Raw genomic sequence first — 25,414 nt, 5'->3', positions numbered from 1 at the left:
CTAAGCACCCAGGACAGTGGTCCCTGCTCATCCTCTGCTCACAACGGGAACTTGTTAAATTAAGCTGACATGGTGAAAATTTCAAACCCTCCACCCCCATGCCCCCCGAAAAAACCCCTGAACAGCACTACAGAATCATCAGTAGGTATATAAAGAGAAGCTTCAGGAGAAAAAAAGACAAATCTTCCACCTGAAATAGCCACTTCCATAGGAAAGTGCTTTCAGAGAAACAGCACATTAGCTTTCCTGATTATATAATAACTGCTGTTTTGAATTATCAGAAAGGAACACATAGATCATAGCATTGAGACTTTTGTCCTACAAAAATATTTTTCCAAATCAAGAAAAATCTTTCTGTAAATACCTTTCAAAGGGTGCAAGAATAAATGCACATCAAGAGCCTTCTGATGGCACTGGCTGCACCTTTATTATTTTTACCTTGTTCACCAATAGCTCCGTGATGCAAGGTTACCATACACAGTTAGATAATGTCTGCATTGCACATCTAAGGCTATACAGCAAAAGAACCAGAATTAGTACAAATACAAGAACTATATTTACATTCTGTATACTCAAGCTCCAAACATCAGATATTTACATAATAAAACATGAAAATGAAAATCTGAAATTAATAATGTACATTGTTGCTAATGTGCTCAACTCCTTCACTGGGTAGAGATCAGTTTGCAAAGTCTTGGTTCAAAAAGGCCACTTATGCTTCATGGGTTTTGTTGTAGTGCATGAGGATGGTGACAAGAGACTTTAAATCTCAATAGACAAGTACTTTAGAACCACAAAGTCTAAGACAATTCTTCAAACGTGAGAAGGCTGATGGATTCCTTAGGTGAACTGATGCCAGAATATGCAGCATGAAAAAATTACCTCGAAGACATGAAAACAACACACAACAGCCAGGGTTTGGCAAGAGACCAACCTCAGCTCAGACTTTCCATCTGAGCATAGCCATTTGCTGTGACTTTTTAACACGAAATTTACATCAACTCTAATTTCTTCCTTTAAATGATTAGAGGTTTTCCTAAGATTTTATGGGGCTCAAATACGAATTTCATAAATGGCCTTTTGAACAACAATAGCAGATAATCTCTCAGCTAAAATTTCAATTTATTAAGGAAACACAAATCAATACATTCCTTCTACATACAGTAACGGTTTGGCCACACACTTGGGTGAATCATTATTGGCCACGGTGGACAGCTGCAGTGTGCATGAGTTAGAGTCCTTTTTAAAATACATTCAGCAAACCTTCTGAGAGCAGCAGCAGAATTAGTCTTTTCCTTTTAAGGAGCAAGTTAACAATCACATTTTAAAAAGGGAACCAAAAGGATAAATGAAGGACCCAAGTCAAACAAACAAACGAACAAGCCCTGATACTGTCCGGGAGAACCCAAGAGCACAAGGGAATGCAGAGTACCGATAGGTGCTACACGCTAGGTCATCCTTTCTTTTCCAGTCCAATGTGCAATTAATTACAGCTGTATAAATATACAAATACCTTACAAAATTAAATATCCCTGTAAATTAGACAACAAGCAGCAGGCAACAAAGTCTTTGCTTTGAAATACGTGCCAGGAGAAGTCATTTTATTTTTAGATCCTAAAAGATCTTTCACAATGATTTAATTTAATTTACTCCTTCATCTTAAGAGCTGAAAAAAACCCATCAAAAATATGAGTAGTTGTATAAGTTCTATGTGACTGATGGGGGAAAAAAAGTGGTTTCTTAGTTTGGAAAAATCATTTTCCCTCACCTTCACCATGTTTTAACCATGTACTAGAATTCAAGTGACCACTCAGCTGCCAGAAGCAGCCCTTCCCCACACTCCTGGCTGTGTGCAAGGGCTGGCTGGCCCCACACAGCCAGGCCTGAGAGCTGACTGACTCCCAGGCAGGCGCAGAGACAAGGAGGGTGTGAGCAATGGTTTGGTGTGGGCTGTGAGGCCATATTTTGCTTTGGCAAGAGAAAAGAGGATTGTCAGGGGGAGATGATTAGTCTTAACTAGCACCCATTTCTCTTTAATTTATATAACAGTTTTCTTTTCTTTCTTGCTTTTTTTTTTTGCTTGTTTAAAGGAATACTTTCGGGGGAAAAAAAAACAACTCTCGAAAGGTGGTTCCCTTAAAGATTAAGTTTGTTCCTCAACTTTCCTGCCACTATGGCTTCAGCTAAAGCCTCATAAATAGTTCCTGCCATATCTCTTCTCTTAGAGCTTTAAAGTGGGGATAGGTCTGTCCAGAAAGGGAACATCAATTCTGAAACTGTTTCAACTCCAATCTGAAGATGGGCCCCTAGAGAAAGAGGGGGTACCAACAGGGGCTGTCTGTACCCGTCAGCCACAGCAGAGGCTCCTAGATGGTGGAAAGCATGCCTGCCTGAGATCCCTGCTTCCTCCTGAGGCCTTCTTACCTGGGCATGTCACCAACAATCCAATTCAGCCTGTTCTAATATCTGACACTTCCAAAGCAAAGACTTTCCAAGCCAGTTTTGTTTGAGTTAGAAGAAAAAACAAAAGTCATTTCAGTGTATCACGTGATTTTACTCTCCCTTAGCCTTCTCCATCACCCTTTGTCACAAACATGGATCTTTCTATTCAGACTTCGTTAACAGCAGCAGCATCCATGATTTAATTCTAAAAGTAACCTTCAAATTTCATTTCCCTGAAATTAGATTTAATTCCAGTCCAGGAAGCTGTCTCTAAGCACCAGCAGATCCTGAATTTGAGTATACACCAGAAAGGCATATTGTGTCCATTAGACAATGAAGAAACCTCTAACTACATTAAACATCTCACATACTGCTTAGAAAACATCTCACATACTGCTTAGAAAACAAATAATATCACAGGTAATGACCTATGTTTTAAGGAAAGGAAGAAAGTTTAAAAAAGCTACCATACAGTTTTTATTGATCATCTTTCAGACAAGGTCACAGCTTGTCATTTCTATCCTTTCTTTTAGAAAGCTCTCCGTGCCTCACTTTTCCTCCTCTTTGCAAAGCAATTACAATGAGCCCAACTAGGAAGTCTGGGTGATAATGAGCCTGCCCAGCAACTATGTGCAGAGTGTATCAGCCCTGCCCTTTGCTGCCTGAAGCAGAAAGTCATCAAGTTCCCCATCACCTGAGAGTCAGCAACCTCGAGGCCGAGAACCCTTGGTCTCCACAAAGTGGGGGCGAGCAGATACTTCCCTGAATGCCCAAGGGATGGTCAAACAGAGAGGTTCAAGCGAGAAAGGTAAAGATGGTACAAAACAACCCCAAGTCAACTGGCAAAGCAACTGAAGTAACCTGGAGTCCTTCTTTTTCCCATGTCATTCCTGTAAAACTTACTGGCAGCTGAAACAAAAAGAGTATCATCTATGATGGCCTCTGGAAGCTGATGACCCTGTTCCGTCACAGAAGGAGACTGTCAGCAGTGAGCTTCCTCCTTTCTTCTCCAGCAATACCTCCATACCTGATGGAGATAACCAAGGAGGAAAGGCAAAGTGGATGCAAACAACAAACCACTGGGGCAGAGCTCAGGTGGACTCTCTTCGCTGCCCCCAGGTGTCCTTCTGTTTTTGTTTTTAAGCAGTGGGAGGCGGTTGGTTTTAATCCTGGGATCCAGAAAGCAAAGCCTGCCATGTTTGCTTACTTAAGAGTATAGGGAGACATCCCATTGAAAATATTTTCAATTTGACAAGGATCATTGAAAATGACCACCGGATTCAGCAGACTTCCAAGTTTATACTTGAAAAGCTACATTTCTTTGATCAAAGGGAGCTACAACAATCACAAGGTCACTACTCAGGATTATAATGACAACAAAGACCATCAAGTTCATCATCAGAAAGTGAAACACTCCCTCCTTGTGGGATATTTGTGTATGACACTGCACTAAATTCCAAACTACCACCATCACACTAATACCAAGAAAAGAACTGAGAAACTCTAAAAGGCTCCCTTCCACTGGAGAAAAACAGTTCATAGGAATCCTGCTGTGAGGAACTATAAGCATCCTATTGACTCTCTGCCTTCACGGCTCACTGCCAAATCCTATGGCCTTTTGAAATCCACCGGCAATATCCTTGGCTCTTCTCTTCTTACAAGGTCAACAGCAGCCACTGTTCCAGGCCTGCTAAAAGATCTTCTCCTCCTCTCTTCCACTAAATGAAAATTATGTAACTATGTTCTAAATAAGCCCCAATTTCAGAGAATGTACCTGTCCCATTTCTAAGCTCACCACAACCTTTTCCCCGAATGAAAAAATGCAGGGATTAGCCATGGCAAAAAGAGACAGAAGGGGAAAAGGTCAGTTTTCTCCTCTCAGGTTCTAAAAAGGCCAGATGTCTCCTCCCTTAGTCTCTAAGCCACCCAAGAAAAATTAAAGTGATATCACAAACAGAGAAAAGAAAAAACTATTATGTTATCTTGAAAAACAGACAAACATATCCAAAGACAGCAGTACAGACAGAGGTGGTCATAATGGGGACCTATCATACAAAAGGAAGCCAAAATACACCAAAAAATAATTTGGAGATTCACTGGATCCTCTCTGGGTTGTTTTTTTGTTTGTTTTTTTCCCTTTTTGTTAGGCCACATGCTTCTAACAAGATTTTCAGCACAGGAAAAAAGAAAAGAGTACAGAGCAATGGAGATGGGGAACAGGAGAGCTAGAAAAAGTGCTGGACAAGGAGGGAAAAGTAGTTAAGCCACAGGATTACATACAAGAGTAACCGTCAAGAATCACAAAGAGAAATGAGAGGTAACACTTTCTTTATCTCTTGGAAGGCGAGTGAGGGCGCTCAGCAGAGTCACTTAGTACTTCGGTTGGCTCGGGCACCTGCGGGAGAGTTTTGACCTATGGGTGACAAATGGAGAGGCAGAATTAAAAAACTGATCCAGATGGTCTTCCCCTCACAGGTCTTTTTCCTCTGTGGTTCCCTCCTTAAACTTTTTCCTATCCTGCACTGCAGGCCCAGGTCTCCAGGCTCCCTGAGCAAACAGGCTAGGCAGTGGTCTTCTCCATTCTGGTGACCCTGGGACACAAGCCCCTCCTAGGACCTGAGGCTGGACCATAGGGCTGAATATTGGGAGACCATTAAGATTCTCATAATATTTCCTTTATACAGGCCCATACACCCCAGCTGCAGACCCCTTAAGAACAAAAAGTCAAAGCAAGAGATTAATTGGGTGCAAATGTGAGTCTCCTTAGCCATCCAAGACACCATATGATCCCTTATGAGAAGCTGAGGCCTCATCACCACCCTACAACCACATTTACACTCCTGTCCTTCCTGTACTATAAACCTGTTTGGAACAAGGCTTCTTTTCCTGTTTATGTTGATGTCCCTGGGACCAAAAGCTAAGGAGAGGAAGGAAGTACAGGAACGACTTCTTACCGTATTGTGCCAGCAAGGAGTGGGTTGAAGGCATATAACCAGTCATTCATGTCTTTGTCATTGAGAGCCTGCAAAAGGACCCCACGGTGCTTTGTGCATACAGCAAAGGTGTTAGATGTCTGAAAGAGACACAAGAAGACGAGGAAGTTAGTACAGATACTGGGCAATGGGGATCACCGGGCCATATTCATAGGGCACACAGCACTTCACACTGAAGGTTCAGAGAGACCAGACATAAAGAAGACATTCCACACCACAGAATACAGAGCTCAGAACTCAAAAGGGAAGGGCATGCATGGCAATGAAAGGCCAAGAGAGGGAAGGACTGACCTTCACCATGGCCTGCTGGTCCTCACTGTATTCCACCTGCGCTGTGGACAGGTTAATGATGCCACGCTCCACTGGGTCTTTGTCACTGTTATAGATGAAGACATAAGGGCGACGGACCACGACAAAATGTTTAGCCCAGTTGTTAGCAAGTGGCTCCTTGAAATGTAGGTATCCTTTCTTAGATACCACTGAGCTAAAAAAACAACGCAAGAGAAGTTACTCACAAAAAAGGAAATGATCATGAGCTGAAGATTATCAAAATACACATAGGCCAAGTCCCTAGATCGAACCAAACAGGTAAATGATCTATTTGGCCTAGAATCTTATCTGCCAGAGTAATACAGCAAAAGAGCACAAAGCACCACCACAACATGCTATGCCAGGGTGGTGACGCAGTACAAGACATACCGGAGCAGAAACCCACCCCAGCTCTTTCACCTCAGATTCTGTTTGCATTAGATTGTAATACAGACCTCATGTAGAAGAGCTGGAAGTAAATTCTTGCCGATTTGGTTTTTTATACCGGCACTCCTGGTCAATATACTACTTACCCTGGTCTAATTTCTTCAATGTCTGGAACAAGATTGAGAAATTCATTTTTTCCTGCTCGGGCCAAATAGGGCGTTTCCACAGTTGGAACAATCTGAAACTGTTCAAATTCTGGGCAGGGACTAGAGGCCCGGGAATTGGCTTCTGGAGTCCTTTAAAAGAGAGAGGTTAGGAAGAAGGGGTAGCAAGAGCTTCAGTAAAGGTCAATGCATAATGGGTACAACCACCTCACCAGGAGGAACAATGCCTCTCCCTGCATACCACAGGCCTTGCAAATATCAGTTTCAGAGAGCTTGGCTGAGAAGACAAGCTGGTGTCAGAAAGTTAATCCCAAATTCAACTGTCATCCTTTGGAAGTTACAAAAGGAAATTGATCATTGATGACCACTGAGTCTCTTCTTATACTGAAGCCCTCTGAACAGAAGTGTCTGGAATATGAACTCCATTCCCTTATATGTTTCCATTTAGTGCCAAGGCCACACCTAGGGCAGTGGTTCTCAAAGTGTGGTCCCTGACCAGAAGCATCAGCTTAACCTGCAAACTTGGTAGAAATTCAAATTCTCAGGCTCCAACCCAGACCTTCAGAATCAGAAACTCTGGGTGACGTTCAGCCATCTGTGCTTTAACAAGCCTCCCAGGGGACGCAGATGCACACTAAAGTCTGAGAACCACCGTCTTAAGGACTGGCAGAGAAAGCAAACGGGAAGAACCTGGGTTCCTGAACAACCATGGAGAGCAGAGCTGCACCACTGACCTGGACCAGTCCAGGACTGGTATGTGAGAAATAATTCCTATGCTCTGTATTGTTAGTTATTTTGGTAGAGCAGCTTAGCCTAGGTAATTGTATTTCACCAATTCTAAAAAGCCTATTTTTCTTATACTTTACCATTTCTCCAATTGGGACACATCTTACAATTGATGGCATGTCACATTTTTGTTGGCAGTACTTTTTGTTTCTTAGTGGCACATAAAATAATGTCTTATGGGCTGGCCCCATGGCTTAGCGGTTAAGTGCGCGCGCTCCACCGCTGGCGGCCTGGGTTCGGATTCCGGGCGTGCACAGACACACCGCTTCTCCGGCCAAGCTGAGGCCATGTCCCACGTACAGCAACCAGAAGGATGTGCAACTATGACATACAACTATCTACTGGGGCTTTGGGAGAAAAAATAAATAAATAAAATTATAAAAAAATAATAATAATAACATCTTACAGTTGATGGCATCCTAAATTTAATTAAATTATTTTCTCCAGCCACATTCCACTGTGTCAGTGTTGGTACAGTAAGATAGCTGGAAGATAAGCAGGTGGGTTCTGACAGGTGAGCATACTGAACGGAGACGGGGCAAAGGAATTTGATGGTGCATTGCAAAGAAGTGATTATAATGATGAATTCATGGAATCTAGGCTAAATTTGTCTTTATTTTTATTACCTTTATATTTTGTTGTGTCATCAAAATATTTTTCCCAAGATGTGGCTTCCTATGTCTGATATGATTGGGGAGACAAGCAGGGGTGGAAATGGAAGGATAAAAGGAACAGAAAGGGATTAAGAAGACAGTCAATGATTTGATGCACAAAGTTAGTAAGATATGACGTTAAAAGATGTCAGTAGCATCTCCCCAGTCACTGCGATATCCAGAAAAGGCTCCTACCTATTTCTGAATGCTGCCTGGGGGATGGTGCTGCCCTCAACTGAGAACCATTGAGCTAGAGAAAGGCTGGCATTTCCCTTGGTTCTTAGCTTCTCTCAGTGAAATCTGGGTACTTACTTCTGATCCAAAGAGTTGCTCCTAGAGTCTACCAGAGAAGGGCAGGTGGAGGAGGGAGTGAGGGTAGCACTGCTGAAACTGGACACAGAGGGATCCCGTCCAATTGGAGAGATATCAGACAACTGGAATCAAACAGAACACAGCAAGTGTGATTCAGATGAAAAAAAAATTCCTCTGCAATAAGAAGCTTTGACAACCAGTAACCACACTTTCATAAATCTTCTGCTTCAGGTCACTCAAGAAAACAAGTCTTACAAATATTTTATGGCCTAAGCATCATATCAGGAATCAAGACAGGTACAGAAGAGGCAAGGTGGCTTTTTATAGTATTGCTACTGCCCTCCTGAATTAATTAAATGACCCTATCTATATATGCGCCCCACTCAGAACAATAGGCACCACTCTAAGAATATGGCAGAGGGCCGGCCCCGTGGCTTAGCGGTTAAGTGCACGAGCCCCGCTGCTGGCGACCGGGGTTCGGATCCCGGGCACGCGCCTAGGCACTGCTTCTCCCGCCATGCTGAGGCCGAGTCCCACATACAGCAACTGGAACGATGTGCAGCTATGACACGCAACTATCTACTGGGGCTTTGGGGGAAAAAAAATAAATAAAATTAAGAATATGGCAGAGACCCTGCTCTCCTGGAGCTTACATTCTAGTGCAGAAGGCAAACAAAAAACCAATCAACAAACACGTTAAGCAAAAAACAAAGCAAGGAAAGAGGTTAGAAAGGGAGGTCTTGGCTTCACTTAGGGTGGTTAGGGAAGTCCACTCCAAGGAGACAATATTTGAGCAGAAAAATGAAATAGATAAGGGAACCAATCATGAGGATATCTGACAGAAGATTATTCCAGGTAAAGGAACAGTAATTGTGCAAAGATCCCAAGGCAGGAATGAGGTTGGAGTGTTTAAGAAGCAACAGAAAAGGTGAAGATGACTAGAAAAAAGTGAATGATACAGAAGTTCTTTAAAGTGTTCACCTCACTCTTTGTCAAAGGCAACAAAATTTTATGCCACCACGAACTTCAGAACTTCTTCTGCCCTGTTATACAATAACATACCACCCCCTTCAGAATATTCTCCAAAGGATTCAGGGAAAAGCCAAAATGTTTCCCATCTGTTCATCACTCTAAGATACACAGAGGAATGCTTTTATCTTCAGAAATCAATGTTCTGACTCTGAAAAATTAAATAAATACAGGAACAGATATATCATACATCCTCAAATACAATGCTAGTGCCCATCTCAAGCCACCTAAAAGCAGTGTAACCTGGGGACAGGAAATCTGAGCTGCTCACCTTACAGTCACTGATGCTGCCGTGCACCTGGCTGAATTCTCGGTTGAAAGTGTGGGTGAGAAGTTGCAGGCACTAGGGAAGAGAAAGGGAAGTCTAAGTTTCCCTGGTTAAAGGAAAACCTGGATGCAGGGCAGGAAGAGAAAATAACATGCCTAAGACCCAGAGTGGAGCTCAGATACTGCCCAAACAGCTCTAGAAATCAACTAAGCACCCAGCAAGGGAAGCCTGGTATACGCCTAACAAAGAATAAATAAAAAATAAGTGGATAAAAAAACCATTCTCAAGACTACAAAAGTGAATTACTGCAAACACCATAGTTTAAAAGTGTTTAAGATGCAACAGCATCCTTTTCATTATCAATTCTCCCTGGTACTAAAAGGCATGAAGGCTTCTGGATGGACATATTTTCCTAAATCAACTAGAATACTATTCAATTATTGAAACAGACACAAAGTCCCTCTCATTACCATACTCCATTGTCAGCGAGCTGCCCAGACACTGTATGCCTCAGAGTTACCCTCAACAACCCCTCTGCCCTCTCCCACCAAATCCAGGCAACAAGGAGTGCGATTGTACCTCCTGAATGTCCCTTCTGTAAACCCCTTCCTCTTCATCCCACAGACCCCTGCCTTAGTTAAAAACTTTTATCACTTCTCATCTGGATTATTACAATAAAGAGTTTTCTGCCTCTAGTCTATCTCTTCACCACAAATCCATCCTCTTTTATTACTGCCAGAGAAGTCTTTCTAAAACACAAATATCTATTTAAAATATTTCTGCATCACTCCCAGGATACTCTAAACTCTTTAGTACAGTACAAAGATCCTTCACGATCTAGCCCTGGCCCATCTCTCCAACTCCATCTCCTGTCCCTCGCCCACATGAACTCCCTAACACTGATCATGCAGGACACCACTAGCTCCCTTCCGTGCATCCTTCCAAGGTTAGTTCACGAGTGCCCTCATGTGGAGGCCTCTCCTCGGGCTCCAAACAGCCTTCTAGACACACAACTCTATTATATGCTTGTCACTCACTCGCCTGTAAGGCTTATTAAGGGTAGAAATTGAGTCTTATTTATTTCTATATTCACAGTGTTAGCACAGGCCTTGAAATAGAAACCCTTAAAGAAAAATGAAAAAAGTGACAGACTAACTCACAGTCTCACAGTGGAAAAATGCTCAGCAAAGAGGAACGGATTCACACCTTGGTAGCCAGCTCTTTCTCTCGATCCACTAGGCTTTCAATGTCTGCTGAGTCGTAGCCACTGCTCTCACTGGGTGTGATGGCACTTTCAAAGGTGGTGGTTGAAATCTGAGAGGAGATGCTGGTGGAGGTGCTGAGGGTTCCACTGCTGAGGCTAGGGGACAATGAGTTGCTCAGGGATTTGGGAATGCTATCACCAAGTCTCTCACGCAGCAGCAGGAAGTGGCGGGTTTTCTCCACCTAAGAAGATCAACACTATTGCCTCAGCAAACACAAAGCTCATTACAATTTTAATAAGCAAAATATTATGCCTCCATCATGATTGAAAACTGAAAACACAGTTTTCACAGAGAAAAGATGCACGTAAGACTGACACTGAGAATCTTGCTCAAAAGTTCATCTGAACATCTACTGCCCTTGGATACCTCGTGGAGGAGCTCCAGCTTCTCTAACTCCCACTGGTGCTCAAGGATGAGGCTGTCTCCACGGGGCCGCCAGCCTGCTAAGTTCTCTTCTCCCCGCACATACGCCACTGATGTATCCAAGATTTTTCTTCTCCTCCTCTGCATGCCTGAGACAAGAGGAAACAATTCTTTTTTTCAGAGAAAAATCTAATTCCAGGGCCGGCCCGGTGGCGCAAGCAGTTAAGTGCGCGCGCTCCGCTGTGGTGGCCCGGGGTTCGCTCGTTTGGATCCCAGGCGCACACCAACGCACTGCTTGGCAAGCCCCGCTATGGCGGCGTCCCATATAAAGTGGAGGAAGGCGGGCACGGATGTTAGCCCAGGGCCAGTCTTCCTCAGCAAAAAAAGAGGAGGATTGGCAGATGTTAGCACAGGGCTGATCTCCTCACACACACACACACACACACACAAAAAATCTAATTCCAATTTTAGCTCAAAATGAATTAATAATTCATATACATGGCAAACTAAGACAGTTTGGTCTCAAGACATACGGGGTTTTGTTTATTAATAAAAATTCATCCCGGGGGCTGGCCCGGTGGCGCAGCAGTTAAGTGCACGCGCTCCACTGCGGTGGCCCGGGGTTTGCAGGTTTGGATCCCAGGCACACACCGACGCACCACTTGCTAAGCCACGCTGTGGCGGTGTCCTATATAAAGTAGAGGAGCATGGGCACGGATGTTAGCCCAGGGCCAGTCTTCCTCAAGAAAAAAAAAAATGGGGGGAGGATTGGCATCGGATGTTAGCTCAGGGTTAGTCCTCCTCAAAAAAAAAAACAAAAAAAACTTCATCCCTTTTTCCCTAAAGCAACTCTCTGAAATTGTTTTAAAACTGTTTTATATTCTTTGATAATTATGAAGATGGCAATGCAACTTGAGAAAATGCTAAAGTTATTATGTTAAGTGAAAATATATAGAGATTAAAGAGTCTGTCCACTATGGTTCCAAATATATAAAAATACATCCACAGGTAAAAGGTGGGCAGGGACTATACACCCACCCCCCACATTCAGTAGTTCAGTTATGATGGTAGATGACAGGTGGCTTTTGCCCCATCACTTCTCAACTTTTAAAAATGTTATACTAGTTTTACATATAAAAGATGTGAATTTATGTTAATTTAAAAAATTCCTCAAGGAACTTTCTGGACACTATAATTAGCTGCCATGGGGACTTGGATTCATACCAAAGTCTTCTTTGTTTTTAACTAAATCTTACCTGTGGGCCCTGCCTTCTTTTCCATACATGTTCTCTAAAATGATTCAAACTCGCATTAATCAAATGTTTTTCAAAACCCTGACTTTTGTCTATGTTCCACTTTATTTTTTTTTATTATTATTATTTTTTTTGTGAGATCAGCCCTGTGCTAACATCCGCCAATCTTCCTCTTTTTTAGCTGAGGAAGACTGGCCCTGGGCTAACATCCATGTCCATCTTCCTCCACTTTATATGGGACGCCACCACAGCGTGGCTTGCCAAGTGGTGTGTCAGTGCACGTCCGGGATCTGAACCGGCGAACCTCGGGCCACCGCAGCGGTGCATGCTCACTTAACCGCTTGTGCCACCGGACCGGCCCCAATATGTTCCACTTTAAAAACAGAGAAATGAAACATGCTGCTTAAGGCCATCAAGCTAGAGGCACAACAGCAGTCCAAAGAGACATCAAAAAGGACACAGAGCAAGTTCAACTTATTAATTTGTCTTTCTAGAGCATAGGAAGTTCAAATTCTAGTTTGACGGCATCTGTAAAGTTATATTGCTAAGTTACTTTAGGGCTAAGGTGGAGAGGGAAATGGTTATGAAGTTTTTCAAGCCAAATTCATTCTAATACACTTGAATATTTATAATATTCTATAGCCCAGTAACATATTGTTTGATATAGTTTTTATAACCATATTACATGTCATAAAGCAAACAATGTTGCAACTCAGAAAAAGGTAACTCAAACTACCACCACCACAAAACTGGCTTGTAAAATATACAAGTTTCTAAAAAATTTTGTGTCTATCCTACATAGGTAGACTCTCCAATTTTTGACACAGTATACTCCAAATATATGCAAAGATAACTATCACCTCTCAATCCATAAGGGCTTACCTGGACTACCTGTGTCTGCCATTTTGCATAAACTGAGTTCATAAATTCCAGTGACTCGATTGCTATTTGAATTAAAACAAATAGTTGATTAATTTCATACAGCACAAAAACAGGAAAATCTCAATTCTCTCTACTTAAAACACTGTCTCCTCTGTAAGGACTGCAACTACTCTCAAATATAATTACAGACATTTCTTATCAGTGACTGTTCTTTTCCTATTCTGAAGAAGTATATTTTTTCCTAGGAGTCTGTTTTCATCTCAATCTTTTGAATATTCTTATTTCAACAGGATGAATAAAATTGAATGATAAACTAGAAAATTTACAATACAAAAATGAATTAAAAATTTGCCTTTCTTACCACAAGAGAGGAGAGATGAGGGGGAAAAAGTCTGGCTAGAACGAAATGATAAACATTAAATTCTGGGGAGTGTGATGAGGAAGGAGTACTGACCCTTCTGTTGTATTAATAATACTTATTTTTTAAGTTGGGTGGTGATGCACAGATATTCAATGTATTATTATTGATGTATTTTTGCATATCTTAAATATGAATAAATCTTTAAGAGAAGAAAATCCCAGGTAATCTGTTAGAAATAATAACAATGACATTTAAAAAACAAATTGCTGCAAAATTGTTTTGGAAGTGTTCACAATGTAATATTCCTTTCTTCATTAACTCATCTATCCATCAATATTTTATTAAATGCCAACATTCAAGTCACTGCACTCCAGGTATCAGTTACCAAAATGGTTTATAGGTTGTAAACTAACCCTGAAACAGCAAGCCAGGGATACCTAGAGCTCTGCTGATTCTGAGCTCTTTTGGGCAAATCAACTGGAAGCTAAACTTGTCTCAAAAACTTACGAGTCTGGTGACTTGGAGTAGCCACTGCCAAAGAGGCTACGCAAAGAGCGTGGCGGAGAGATCTTGGCATCCCGGGAATAGAAGACCATGCACACATCCTTGGTGATGACAGCTGGCTGGATGCAATGATCCAGCTGAAAGCAGACAGGAGTGGGCTCCAATTAAATGCAGACAGAGCATCTGTGACCATATTTGGAAAGCTGGTCCTGGATGTGGGGGCTAGAGGATTTCAGCTCTACCAATTATTTCGACAGCAACTCAGCAGATAATATGTGCAAGGTTAGTTGGTATTCCTTGCAGATGCATTTATTTTTCTCAATTTTTTTTCTGTAATAATGACTAATATTTATTATTCGTTACGTGCCAAGCACTGTTCTAAATCCTTTGATATGACCTCTCAACAACTTTCTGAGGTAAATGCTATTATTATTATCCCTGTTTAAGATAGATGAGGAAATTGAGGCAGAGAGAGATGAAGTCACTTGTCAAGGACATGCTGCCAGTAAGTGGCAACACAGGAATTTGAATTCAGATAGGCTGGTTCCAGGGTCTGGGCTACTAACCACTACTAGGCTCTGTCCACAACTACAAAAATAAGAGGTGAAGTTTTCTTAAAATCATACATTCTTCAAAGAACGGTGATTAGGCTACTAAAGCTGAAGCTATAATAAAAGTCATGTGACTTTTTGATTAAATAGAGACCAGGAACAGAATAATATAATCAGGTCAGCAAAGTATAATAAAATAAACAACTTAAGGATGTGGAGGAGAAAGGAGGACAAAAATCAGTTGAATCTTCCCTGCCTATTTCCTGCTGTAACCTGCCTGCTGTTCAGGGCTGGCCGTTCATAGCAACTCAAGTTCTGGGTCTCCTCACCTCTAGGTAGGCCGACAAGGTCATGTAGATCTTTTCCCCATAGGGTGTCACTCGGTTCAGAAGGAGGGAGTTATGGAGGGAGCTGTCCCACACAGCCTCGAAACGGTAGAAGGTCCTAAGATCAGAAAGGCAAGAGGGAGTCATCCAAAAGCAGCTGAAGTGATCTTAGTCTGGGTACTGTCATTGTCAGTAATGCTACAGAATCCTACACCAACCAGCACTTCCAATTTATTGAAATCTAACAACAGAGCGGAACCTTCATCTCTTAAGAGGGAAAGGCAGGTCCGCACCCTCTTGCCCCCACCTATCATCAAGGAGCACTTAGCTATGCCAGTTTTTTTTTCTTTAGGCAAGACTGCTTCTCCTCTGCCTATAAACATAAAAACAGTGAGGTCAATAAAAGGGATTAAAATGAAAAGGATAAGTGAGTATGGACAGAAACTAAAAGAAGGAAGACAGTAAGCTCCTCTGCAGTGATAATGAGAGCAGGAAGCAAACACTCAGTAACTTGTAAGCGGCAGTCTTCACATCACAATCCAGATCTGCTGAGCCTCGAAATGTCACAAACATATCTGGGAGGATTAATGAAGGAAACAGGTAGAATTTAAGTATAGAGAACCTTGTTTAAATAAAAGAAGAGGTTATTCTTAGCTGATGTATCAGAAAAAGAGAATGAGTTTCAACACCAGAGCTAGCCAACTACCATTTGTCAGTTTTAAAAAAAATCCATGTGAAAATCAAACTTCCATTTAAATAACAACTACAAGCTTGATTTAATAAACCCCTTAAACTGGTTTTTTAACTTGTTCTAATATCTTTCTTTTTCCTACTGGTAAAACACCACAGCCCCTAACGGACATTAAACTTTCCAGTTCAGTAAGTCTCATCTGAAGCACTGTACTGAGTTTAACAGCAGTGTTACAGATCAACCCCCAACTCTACCCCACATCTCCCTTCCCAGACCCCATAACAAGTGTCGGAGAAGATACCTCCTCTACCCTCGCAGAGTGGATTTTCCATTGCCACTAGCTGCCTGCACGTTACACACCTCACCCAATTCAACTAGAAAGTTTTTGCACACTTTGTTCCCTGCCTAATACATTCCTCCTTACTCCTTCCCAAACGGTAACCTCACTGTTGCAGACTTTTCTAGATTTCCTATGACAAACAGCTGGCATATCTTCTCTCTAAACATATTCCCATGCTTCCTTCCCCAGAAATAATCATAGAGAAAACAAGACACTACTAAAAGAACTCCTTAGCCACACCTCATCCTCCAAGTGCCAGCATGTAAAACCTGATCATTTCATTTTGTAGCTGCTTCTAGATCTAAGTCTTCTTGAAGTGCTTGATACTCTCTCAAATATCTAGCTTTTGAGGCAGCGTCTATGGGTCAAGAAAATTCTCTACAAAGACTCCAAAGGAATACAGAAACGACTAACGAGACAAAGACAGGCAAAGCAACCAGGAGACCAAAATACCAACTGAAACGAAGGACTATGGAAGTCTTTCCATAGGCTCCTGGGCTCAGCAAACCCTTTATGCATCCACAAAGCCCTGTTTTGATCAAATTTTCATTTTAATTTGGTTTAAGACAAATTCTAATATTGGGTGGCGATACCGGCTACTTCAGCAGAAGCCACCTGAGAGCTCTGTCACCCTGAGAACTGCTCTTTTATTGTGTCCTTGTGTTTGCTGAGGTACATGGAATGGGGCTACCCGTCGCATAGAAAGGTCTGAATACACCTGTGCTGAAGTGAAATGAACTTCCTTTCTTAGAGTGAGGGCATTTATTACTTTGGAGATACCTGACAGAAATTCCTATCACTGCGGCCTGTAATCTATGATTCATTAAGTTCCAAACCACAACTTAGCACTTCCCAGTGCCACTACTTAGGTTTCATGACTCTCTTTCAACTGAGGCAAATGTTTTGAATTTGTGTTAAGAAAGCCTCTTCATATTTCTGTTTTCAAGCTAAGTTTTCATTTAACATAATAAGAAAACTCACTGGTAGAAACTTGGCTAACACAAAGGAATTTTTGACTCCACTAACATCTTCCTGTATTGGGGGGAAAAAGTTCCTTTTTTTTTGTTTGTTTTGTTTGGTGCTTGGGAGTTACTGCAGCACATTCTTTTGGAATACTCACCAAAGGTGGCAAATCTTGAAAGGTGGTTTAAGAAATACAACCAAGACTGGTGAAAAATGCCAACTGAATCAAGCTTGCAAGAGAATTTAGAGTTAGAAACAGGGCTGAGTCCTGAGACATGTTTTCCTGTATGGCTCCTAAAGCAGTTAGGAAATAATCCCAAATGGATTTCTCAAAATGTTCTGAACAATGGCTGTGTGTGTGTGTGTCTTTTTTTTTTTGCTGAGGAAGATTTGCCCTGAGCTAACATCTGTGGCAACCTTCCTCTATTTTGTATGTGGATCGCTACTACAGCATGGCCACCAACCAATGATGTAGGTCTGCGCCCAGGAACCAAACCTGGCCCGCCGAGGCAGAGCACACCGAACTTAACCACTAGGCCACAGGGCCGGCCCCTGTGTATCTTTTTTAAAAAAACATTTTGGGCTACATTGTCAGGTATCAATTCCTTCAGTTTTATTGCCTAAATCAGATGAAGAGATGGAAAAACTCTTCCTTCACTACCAAACCAAGGTATTTTTCTACTCCAAAAGAAGAAAATAACTAGATGAGACAAGCAGCCCTGACAGGAGAAAGAGAAATGTTTAAAAATAAAATATTTCTCATAGACTCAATTACCCAAATAGCTAAATTGGCCTCTAATACGGCACAGGACAAAACAAAGAAAACACTGTGAACAATTATGCAAAGCTACAGAGCAACAAACTTTTTGAGCTTTTGACAGAGAGAGGACAGACAAAGAAAAGAACAGAAAACAAAGCCTAAGATTCCATATGAAATGAGGGGAGTAATATTCTACTTCATAAGGTAGAAGAGGAAAACTTGAAGGGGCGTCAGAATAAAATGGACAAGTTTAGTAACGGAGTGAGAAAATAATTAAGAACTCTACAAATCGTTTAAGAAGCTATATATCAAGTTGTACCCACATCAGAAAAACCCAGGGCACAAAGAGTATAGAATGAGGTCTTACTCTATCCTAGATTTGCATGAGGAAAACCACTAAATTAAAACAGCAGTCAAAGTAACATAAGACATAAAGCATTCTGATAAACTAGAATATTTATATGCAAAAAAAGCAAACAGAAAATACCTAGGAATATCCTTATCAAGAAAGAGCCTGCAAAAACATAGAAAAAGCTTTTGTTAGTGCAGCAAAAAAAGAAAGAAAAGGATAGAAAAAAGAGAAAAGCAGAAGAGAAAAAAATACATAAAAAAGACAAATTTGCTGATAAGCAAAGTGAATTCAAGTGGACAGACAATTAACAGAGAACTCCATGGGACACAATTTGATAGAGGACTTACAATGACATGGGTCCCTCTCCTGAGACATTCAATTAAGGAAAATGCTGGGCATAGAAGGGAATGTGGAGACCACCTCTGTTAACATCCCTTTCAGAGGAGGCTTAGTATTGTAAATGGTAGGAAGTTGCTGTGGACTGAAGGGAAAACCAAGTCAATCAGGTAACATAAATGCAGGACTGGGAAGAAAAAGAGTAATGGCCCTCAGCGGTTACACTCCACTATCAATATATCAGAAAAGCCCTCTAATAGACACACATAACACACCCAAATTGGAGTTCTCTAAGTTCAACTTTAAACATCAGATCTTAGGCAAACAGAACAAAAGCTCTCTTAACCAAACTCCATTTAGCAACTTACCATATAATTTATGCTCTCCATATCCCTAAAATATAGAGACTGATGTCCATTCTCATTGGACATTCTAAACTAGAGAGAGAGCTCATACGCCTAGACAATTTGCTCCAAAGAGCTGAGGTGCACGCTCATTAAGTGTCAGTAGTACTTGGTTTCAGACCTGTTTATGCAGTCATATTTGTTATTATAATTACATAATTTAATTAAATATTAGGCAAATCAATGAAACATGAGGGGAAAAAGAATTTTTGTTTAGTGTGAAACAAAACTAAGTGTGAAAATTAAGTTGAAAATTTTTTAAAGATTTGATAATGGTGAGTTGTTTAAAAAACAGCTGTTTTAAGTTTGGGCGAGATCAATATAAAAGAAATAGGGAAATTATATAATTTTTTTTTTTTTTTGGTGAGGAAGATAAGCCCTGAGCTAACAGCCATGCCAATCCTCCTTTTTTTTTTTTTTTGCTGAGGAAGACTGGCCCTGAACTAACATCCGTGCCCATCTTCCTCTACCTTATGTGGGACGCCGCCACAGCATGGCCTGACAAGCAGTGCATCAGTGCACACCCGGGATCCAGACCTGGGCCACCAGCAGTGGAGCTTGCACACTTAACTGCTACACCATGGGGCCGCCCCAGAAATTATATAATTTTAATGATAAATGATAAAAAGTTTAAAGGCTTTTGCACTTAGATTTTTTTCACAGGTTTCTAGTTCTTAGTCCACCAAATTGAAAATCAGAGATGATGAATTTCAGTGTTGTTTTGCAAGAAAGACAATCAGAAGTCCAATAAATGAGCCTGTAATTAAAGAAAAGGCCTTGACCCTACAGCAAGAGCTTGACAAATTAATGTACATTTATATAGTTTAATTTAAAACAAAAATGTTTAAAGTGTGTACCTTCTTCTTAGTCTTGACTTTAGCCAACTTTTTTGATGGATTAACTCTAAGCTTCTATTGTTAAAGATAAGCTGCTTCTAACAAAGCCAAATGCATCTCCTACAGCATTTGACCTGCTGCTGGGCATGAATCAAAGGACTTCTGAAGGTTACTCTAACGTAGGCAAGTTTAGCACAACCAGCATTTCAACCAAACACCATCTTTCCCTGTGTATTTTGCTAAATACCCTAAGGAAATTTAAGATATATTTCTCATAGCTGCTAAGAAAATGTGGTGAATGCCAGCTGAATACTTGCTATAAATGTTTGGCAGAAAAGAGAATGCTATGTGGGCTTAATGCTGACTTCAGAGAAAAGGTATTGTTCAAGATTTTGCCTAGGAATAGGCCAGGGAGGGTCAAAGAACCCTTCATCATCTCTGGCACTCCTCCTCCCCACACATACACACCCTCTCACACTCCTTCCCTCTCTCTCCACAGCCCCTGCCAGCTCCTCTTACAGGCAAAAAGCAACAGATATTTGTTTCTTTTTTCTCTTTCCTATGCAAAACTATAACACAAGGAAACAATGCAAAGAAATTGATCCTGGTCCAAACTTTTAATTCTGTTTCTGCCTACTGTCTTATTTTCCCTCTTCCTCTTCCGAACATAGACGTGAGCAAGGAGCAGACAGAAGCCAGAGAAGTCCTGTAATGAAGGCAGTGTTCTGAGCCCACATTAGAACAGGCAGTTTCCAAGCCCTCACTATGTAAAGAAATGGAGTCTGTGCACAATGATGGAACTCCTTTCCTGGGGCGGTAAGAGGGCCCCAGTAGATTGATTTCCAGTCTGATATGGGAAAGTAGAATGGCTGCATACTTTATGCATTGTCTCTCATCACTTGATTATAAAATGAAATTTTAAGGGAAACTAATTTTAAAATTAAAAATAAAATAAAATTCATTATTTATAACAGCAAATTTTGGTCAGAAGAGTTTATATTAGTTTATTGCCTCAATGCATAAGTCAAAATGAAAATCAAATACCGAGACTCCTCAAGTCTGTAATGGCAGCAGCAAAGATTAAACACCAGAGGGTTCACTATACCTTGGAGGGCATGTTTCCATGACACTTAGGACAGAGAGACCTTTCTCCACAGCAACCATGTCATAGGAAAACATTTAGTCTTAGCAATAATTAATTTGTACTTTTGTAATTTTTTTCTTTTTTGCTGAGGAAGATTTGCCCTGAGCTAACATCTGTTGCCAATCTTCCTCTTTTTGCTTGAGGAAGATTTTCCCTGAGCTAACATCTGTGCCAATCTTCCTCTATTTTGTACATGGGTTGCCGCCACAGCGTGGTCACCAATGACAAGTGGTGTAGGTCTGTGCCCGAGAACTGAGCCCGGGCCGCTGAAGTGGAGCATGCTGAACTTAACCACTAGGCCACAGGGCTGGCCCCTAATTTGTGCTTTTAAATGCTTTGGTAGCATGCTGAGTTTTCTTTTTCTGCTTTTTCTCTATCACTATGTTACATCTACTCAAACTCCCGAGGGGATAGAACACTACCATTCTCTAAGGGTAACTGATCACACACACATATCTCCAATTATTTATTTACTTATTTTTGGAGAGCAAGGTGGGCAGGGGAGGAAATAGGGATTTTTGAAGTGAGAAGGGAATTAGTTTCCTCATCTGCACAGGAGTCACTAATGAACAAGGAATCTAATGGTACACCAGTCAGCCGTTACAGGGCTGACTCATCACACTCCAGAGGGTGCCCCACCTGCTAGAGTTGTGGGAAGACTTCAGGTACTTGGCAGAGATAATATTTAGGGAGAGGATGGCATCAACTGCAGCTTCATCCACCTCAGGCTTATTCCTAATCCGGCCTAAAAGAAAGAATAAAGAAACCAGAACATGGGTACATTTAAAAACAAAACAAATTCATTACGCCAAAAAGAGACTTTTAAATCTTTGTGTAACTTCAGGTGGTGGAAGCGACATTTGATTAACTGTAGAATGGTCAGTCTTCCATTCTTATCCATATTGTCTTCCCTTTACTTCCCACATTTAGTCAGTTGTGAGACTTTATTGATTCTTTGTTCAAAAAGTTTCTCATATTCATCTCAACTTTTATTTCCAATATCACTGCCCTGCTCACAAAGGTCATCCTCCTCTGATCTGGAACACTACACTAGCCATTTAACTGGTCTCCTGGCTGCTCGCATCTCCCCCTTTCCAATCCATCCTACACTCACCTTATATAAACTTCTTAAGCCATTGCCTTCACTACACCGCTTTCTTGTTCAAAATCCTACACCTCTGTTTGCAAATTAACACTAGGGGATGTAGCACTGCATAGAGGTTAACAGCAGTCTTTGGAGCTGGGCTGCCTGGATTCAAATCTCAAGTTCAACATGTACTAGCTGTGAGGCCTGGGCATATTGTTCAACTGCTCCGAGCCTCAGTTCCTCATTTGTGAAGTGCAAATAACAATTCTCCCCCATAAGGATTGCTACAATCATGTTATATGTTTGTTATATTATATTAAATAAACTAATATTTTTAGAGCATTCAGAAAAGCACTTGTCACGTAGTAAGCACCATATAAGTGTTTGTTAAAAAAAAATTAGCAAATAAATCATAGGGTTCTTCAGAGAAGCCTTAATAACCACTGCCTCTACAGCCTACCTGATCCTTTCTGGTCAGAAAGCAACTCTTCTGTTTTGTGTAAATGTGTTCCACATAAAAATTAGTTTTGAAAAGGCTTGAAAACCACTGCCCCAGACAGGAGAGAGTATAATCTCCCTTCTAGAGGTTCTTAATCTGGTCCACAAATACTCAAGGAGTCTATGTAGAATTAAGGAGGTCCGTGAGTTTGAATGGGGAAAAAAAATTACAACTATATTTTCACGAACCTCTAAATGAAATTTGGCATTTCCTCCAATTATGAAGGGAGGGGACAAACCATAGGAGAATCAGAAGTACCTGTGACTGTGTCCCAAGTAGAAATCACAGATGTTTTCACATCACACTGATGTAAAGTATCTTGACATTCATCACCATTTTGAAATGATAAAAACTAGAACCACTGCTTATTCAATGCATCAATAAAGAAGAGCTTATATTATACACTGGTGTAGCATTTTAACAACTTCAGTATTATTAGTTCCCTTTGTAATCGTAAGTACTTAATTTTCTACATTTAAAAACATAATTCTGAGGCTTCACCACTGACAAAGGGCTTCATGGCAATAAAAGGCTCTGAACCCCTGCCTTAGACTACCATTCTAAGGTTTATACTGTGTAGCCAATGTTTCCCGCTTACTACACCATAGTTTAACTTCTCCACTCTGGCCATGGGTTTCTAGCCATTTATACGTTAGACATCTTCCTGACTCTTACTCAACATGTCTCCATTTGTGGAAAACAAAACAAAACAAACAAAAATCCTCTGATTTCTCTTGAATCTATTCAGATTCTCTCCCATAAATCTAACCCAGTCCTCCTGGATCCTTTTTGTTGTTAACTCTCTTAGCGCCGGTCTTTTTCACTTGTCCTCATTTTGGCACTTATTTATCAAACTGCTTTAAACATATACACGTTGTCTCCTCAAATAAACTGCAAGCTCATACTACTTCATGTCCTCTCGCAGCCTCTAGCACAGAACCATTCCCAGGGTAACTGAGTAAAGTAACGGTCAGTTGAATAACATATCCCTAATGATGGGAGCTGAGAAACAAGAGTAGCTTCAGACCCAAGGCCTCTATATTCTCCATAGTTCACGTTCTCCAGTCTTCCACACACTCCCTGTGCTCCACACAGGGAATAATGATATCTCTCAAAAGCTTGGCTCTGTCCTCAGCCGACGGAATGTACTCACCTACCACCAGCTCACGAACATCTTTCCAGTGGAGCTCACTCCCCTTCTCATGGATAATGGTCACTGTGATTCTTCGCTGGATGCCCTAGGTAATAGAGCAGGGTTACAATTTAGCTGGGGCAATCTATTATTTCCTCTTAGTTTGTTGTTTTCTGGATTGTATGGTGTGGGGTTGCACAGGAAGGAGAGATATGGAGAGAGAGGGGAAATGCTGTCCATACCGTTATTCTAAACAAAGGGATATAGGTCAGGCACTGAGGAAGAGCAAGGTTCTGATATGACTTTAAGAACAGATGTCTAGATTTTATGTCCTAGAGTGTGAGATCCCCAGCTCCTATGCCCACCTGGGTCATAACCATTTTTGAGCACTGACTGAATTTACTTTTGATTTACCAAAGGGGGACCTACATTTCATGGCCAGATCTTTAGTCCATTGAAACTTTCATCCTCTATCCCCATTAAGAACTTTTCGCTGTGAAAGCACAGTTTCCAAACATGAAAATTATATACAAAAAAATGAAAACTGTATAAAATGACATGGGACCTGCACAAATTATATAGTAATTGAATGAAACAAACTCTTTTTCAAAACAGCTCTTCTAAAATATATTTATATATAAAAGCAAGGGTATATATAAGCCAAGGTCTGAGGAAGAAACATTAAAAAACAAACACATAAAAAAAGAAAAAAAATGACAAGACAATGTTCCCCTACCCCCAAATCCACTTTAAATGGAGATGAAAAGCAGAAAAACAGAAAGAGTTATTATTTTTCTTATTCTGAACTCATTTTGGTGTTCCCTCCTAGGCTCTCTTTTGCTCCCTCATCAGTACCTGGTGAAGCAAAAATGTCCCCTGGCAGGGCAAGCCTGCTGTATGGTCAACCACAGCTGGGATATACCTATAAAAACAGAAATGTAAGAGAAAGAAGTTAGATGGAACGCCTATACTAACCAAATGCTACTCCATCTGCAAGGTCTTCCCTGGTTGCTAATGGCCCCCAGTGGTCTTTGTTTTTCTAAACTACAATCCCATGTCATTCTCACCATTTGGGCATTTAATCATACAGTCATTTGCACTTAGCAAACCTTTTTACATATCTATGTCTCATCATCCTTACTAAAGTGCCCAAAGGACTGTAACATCTCGTGGCTCCATCCCAGCCCCTTGCATAACAGATATTCCATAAATAATGTATAACTGCAACAGCAAGTGCCAGGAGATAAGAAAGAGAGAATTTCAGATTTTAGATAGTTTTTTAAGAATCAGAAAGCAATTAACTCAGTAGAAACTATTCCTGTAACTACCTTTCCCTCATAATGCAAACTATAATCACATTATACATCTGTCTTCAGAAAGTCAAATTTCTTTTTTTTTTTTTTTGTGAGGAAGATCAGCCCTGAGCTTAATATCCATGCCAATCCTCCTCTTTTTGCTGAGGAAGACCGGCCCTGGGCTAACATCTGTGCCCATCTTCCTCTACTTTACATGGGACGCCGCCACAGCATGGCATGGCAAGCGGTGCATCGGTGCACGCCCGGGATCCAAACCCGGGCGGCCAGCAGCGGAGCGTGTGCACTTAACCGCTACGCCATGGGGCCAGCCCCCAGAAAGTCAAATTTCTTAAAGCAATGTCACTACTGACAACTACATACAGGACTGGTAGAGCCATACCTCACACATAGTAGGAACTCAGTAAATGTTTCATGGAGATGATCATGGTGGTACTCAGCATTATAAATAGAGGATCACAGGGTAACATTTATCTGCTACCCTTTACACTAACTGATACAGCCCCTTGCTTCTGTTTCAAGAATGGGATCTCTTTTATTTGTGTTTTTCCAAAAGCATTTTAAAGACAACTATAAACAATAATTATATTCACCACTTACTCTAACACAGCTCATACAGAGAAACTAAGCTGATGTTGATCATTTTGATCTAGGACAACAGTCCTCAATTGGGGGTGATTTTGCCCCCTAGGGGACATTTGGTAATGTC

General features: G+C 41.1%; 1 protein-coding gene across 3 annotated transcripts in view; it reads right to left on the bottom strand.

Annotated features, from left to right (window-relative positions):
• Positions 1-402: 402 nt before the first annotated feature.
• The window catches only part of KIF1B (kinesin family member 1B), a 140,920-nt gene continuing 115,908 nt past the window's right edge, over positions 403-25,414 (bottom strand). For 2 of the 3 annotated variants that reach the window (XM_058552863.1, XM_058552860.1), the window contains 14 exons: positions 24,248-24,314; positions 23,414-23,498; positions 21,314-21,419; positions 14,852-14,966; positions 13,975-14,108; positions 13,107-13,168; positions 10,975-11,120; positions 10,550-10,789; positions 9,347-9,418; positions 8,047-8,168; positions 6,278-6,427; positions 5,727-5,919; positions 5,397-5,515; positions 403-4,855 (listed from right to left, as the gene is read on the bottom strand). In XM_058552863.1, the coding sequence (XP_058408846.1) occupies positions 4,813-4,855; positions 5,397-5,515; positions 5,727-5,919; positions 6,278-6,427; positions 8,047-8,168; positions 9,347-9,418; positions 10,550-10,789; positions 10,975-11,120; positions 13,107-13,168; positions 13,975-14,108; positions 14,852-14,966; positions 21,314-21,419; positions 23,414-23,498; positions 24,248-24,314 (1,654 nt within the window). In that variant the 3' untranslated portion in view covers positions 403-4,812. Of the gene's footprint in view, positions 4,856-5,396; positions 5,516-5,726; positions 5,920-6,277; positions 6,428-8,046; positions 8,169-8,559; positions 9,227-9,346; positions 9,419-10,549; positions 10,790-10,974; positions 11,121-13,106; positions 13,169-13,974; positions 14,109-14,851; positions 14,967-21,313; positions 21,420-23,413; positions 23,499-24,247; positions 24,315-25,414 lie in introns of those variants that run through there. The other variant, XM_058552861.1, reaches the window with a different exon arrangement.

This window comes from Diceros bicornis, chromosome 13 (assembly GCF_020826845.1).
Source record: "Diceros bicornis minor isolate mBicDic1 chromosome 13, mDicBic1.mat.cur, whole genome shotgun sequence".
Lineage (NCBI taxonomy): Eukaryota > Metazoa > Chordata > Mammalia > Perissodactyla > Rhinocerotidae > Diceros > Diceros bicornis.
This window is presented reverse-complemented; position numbering and strand designations above follow the sequence as displayed.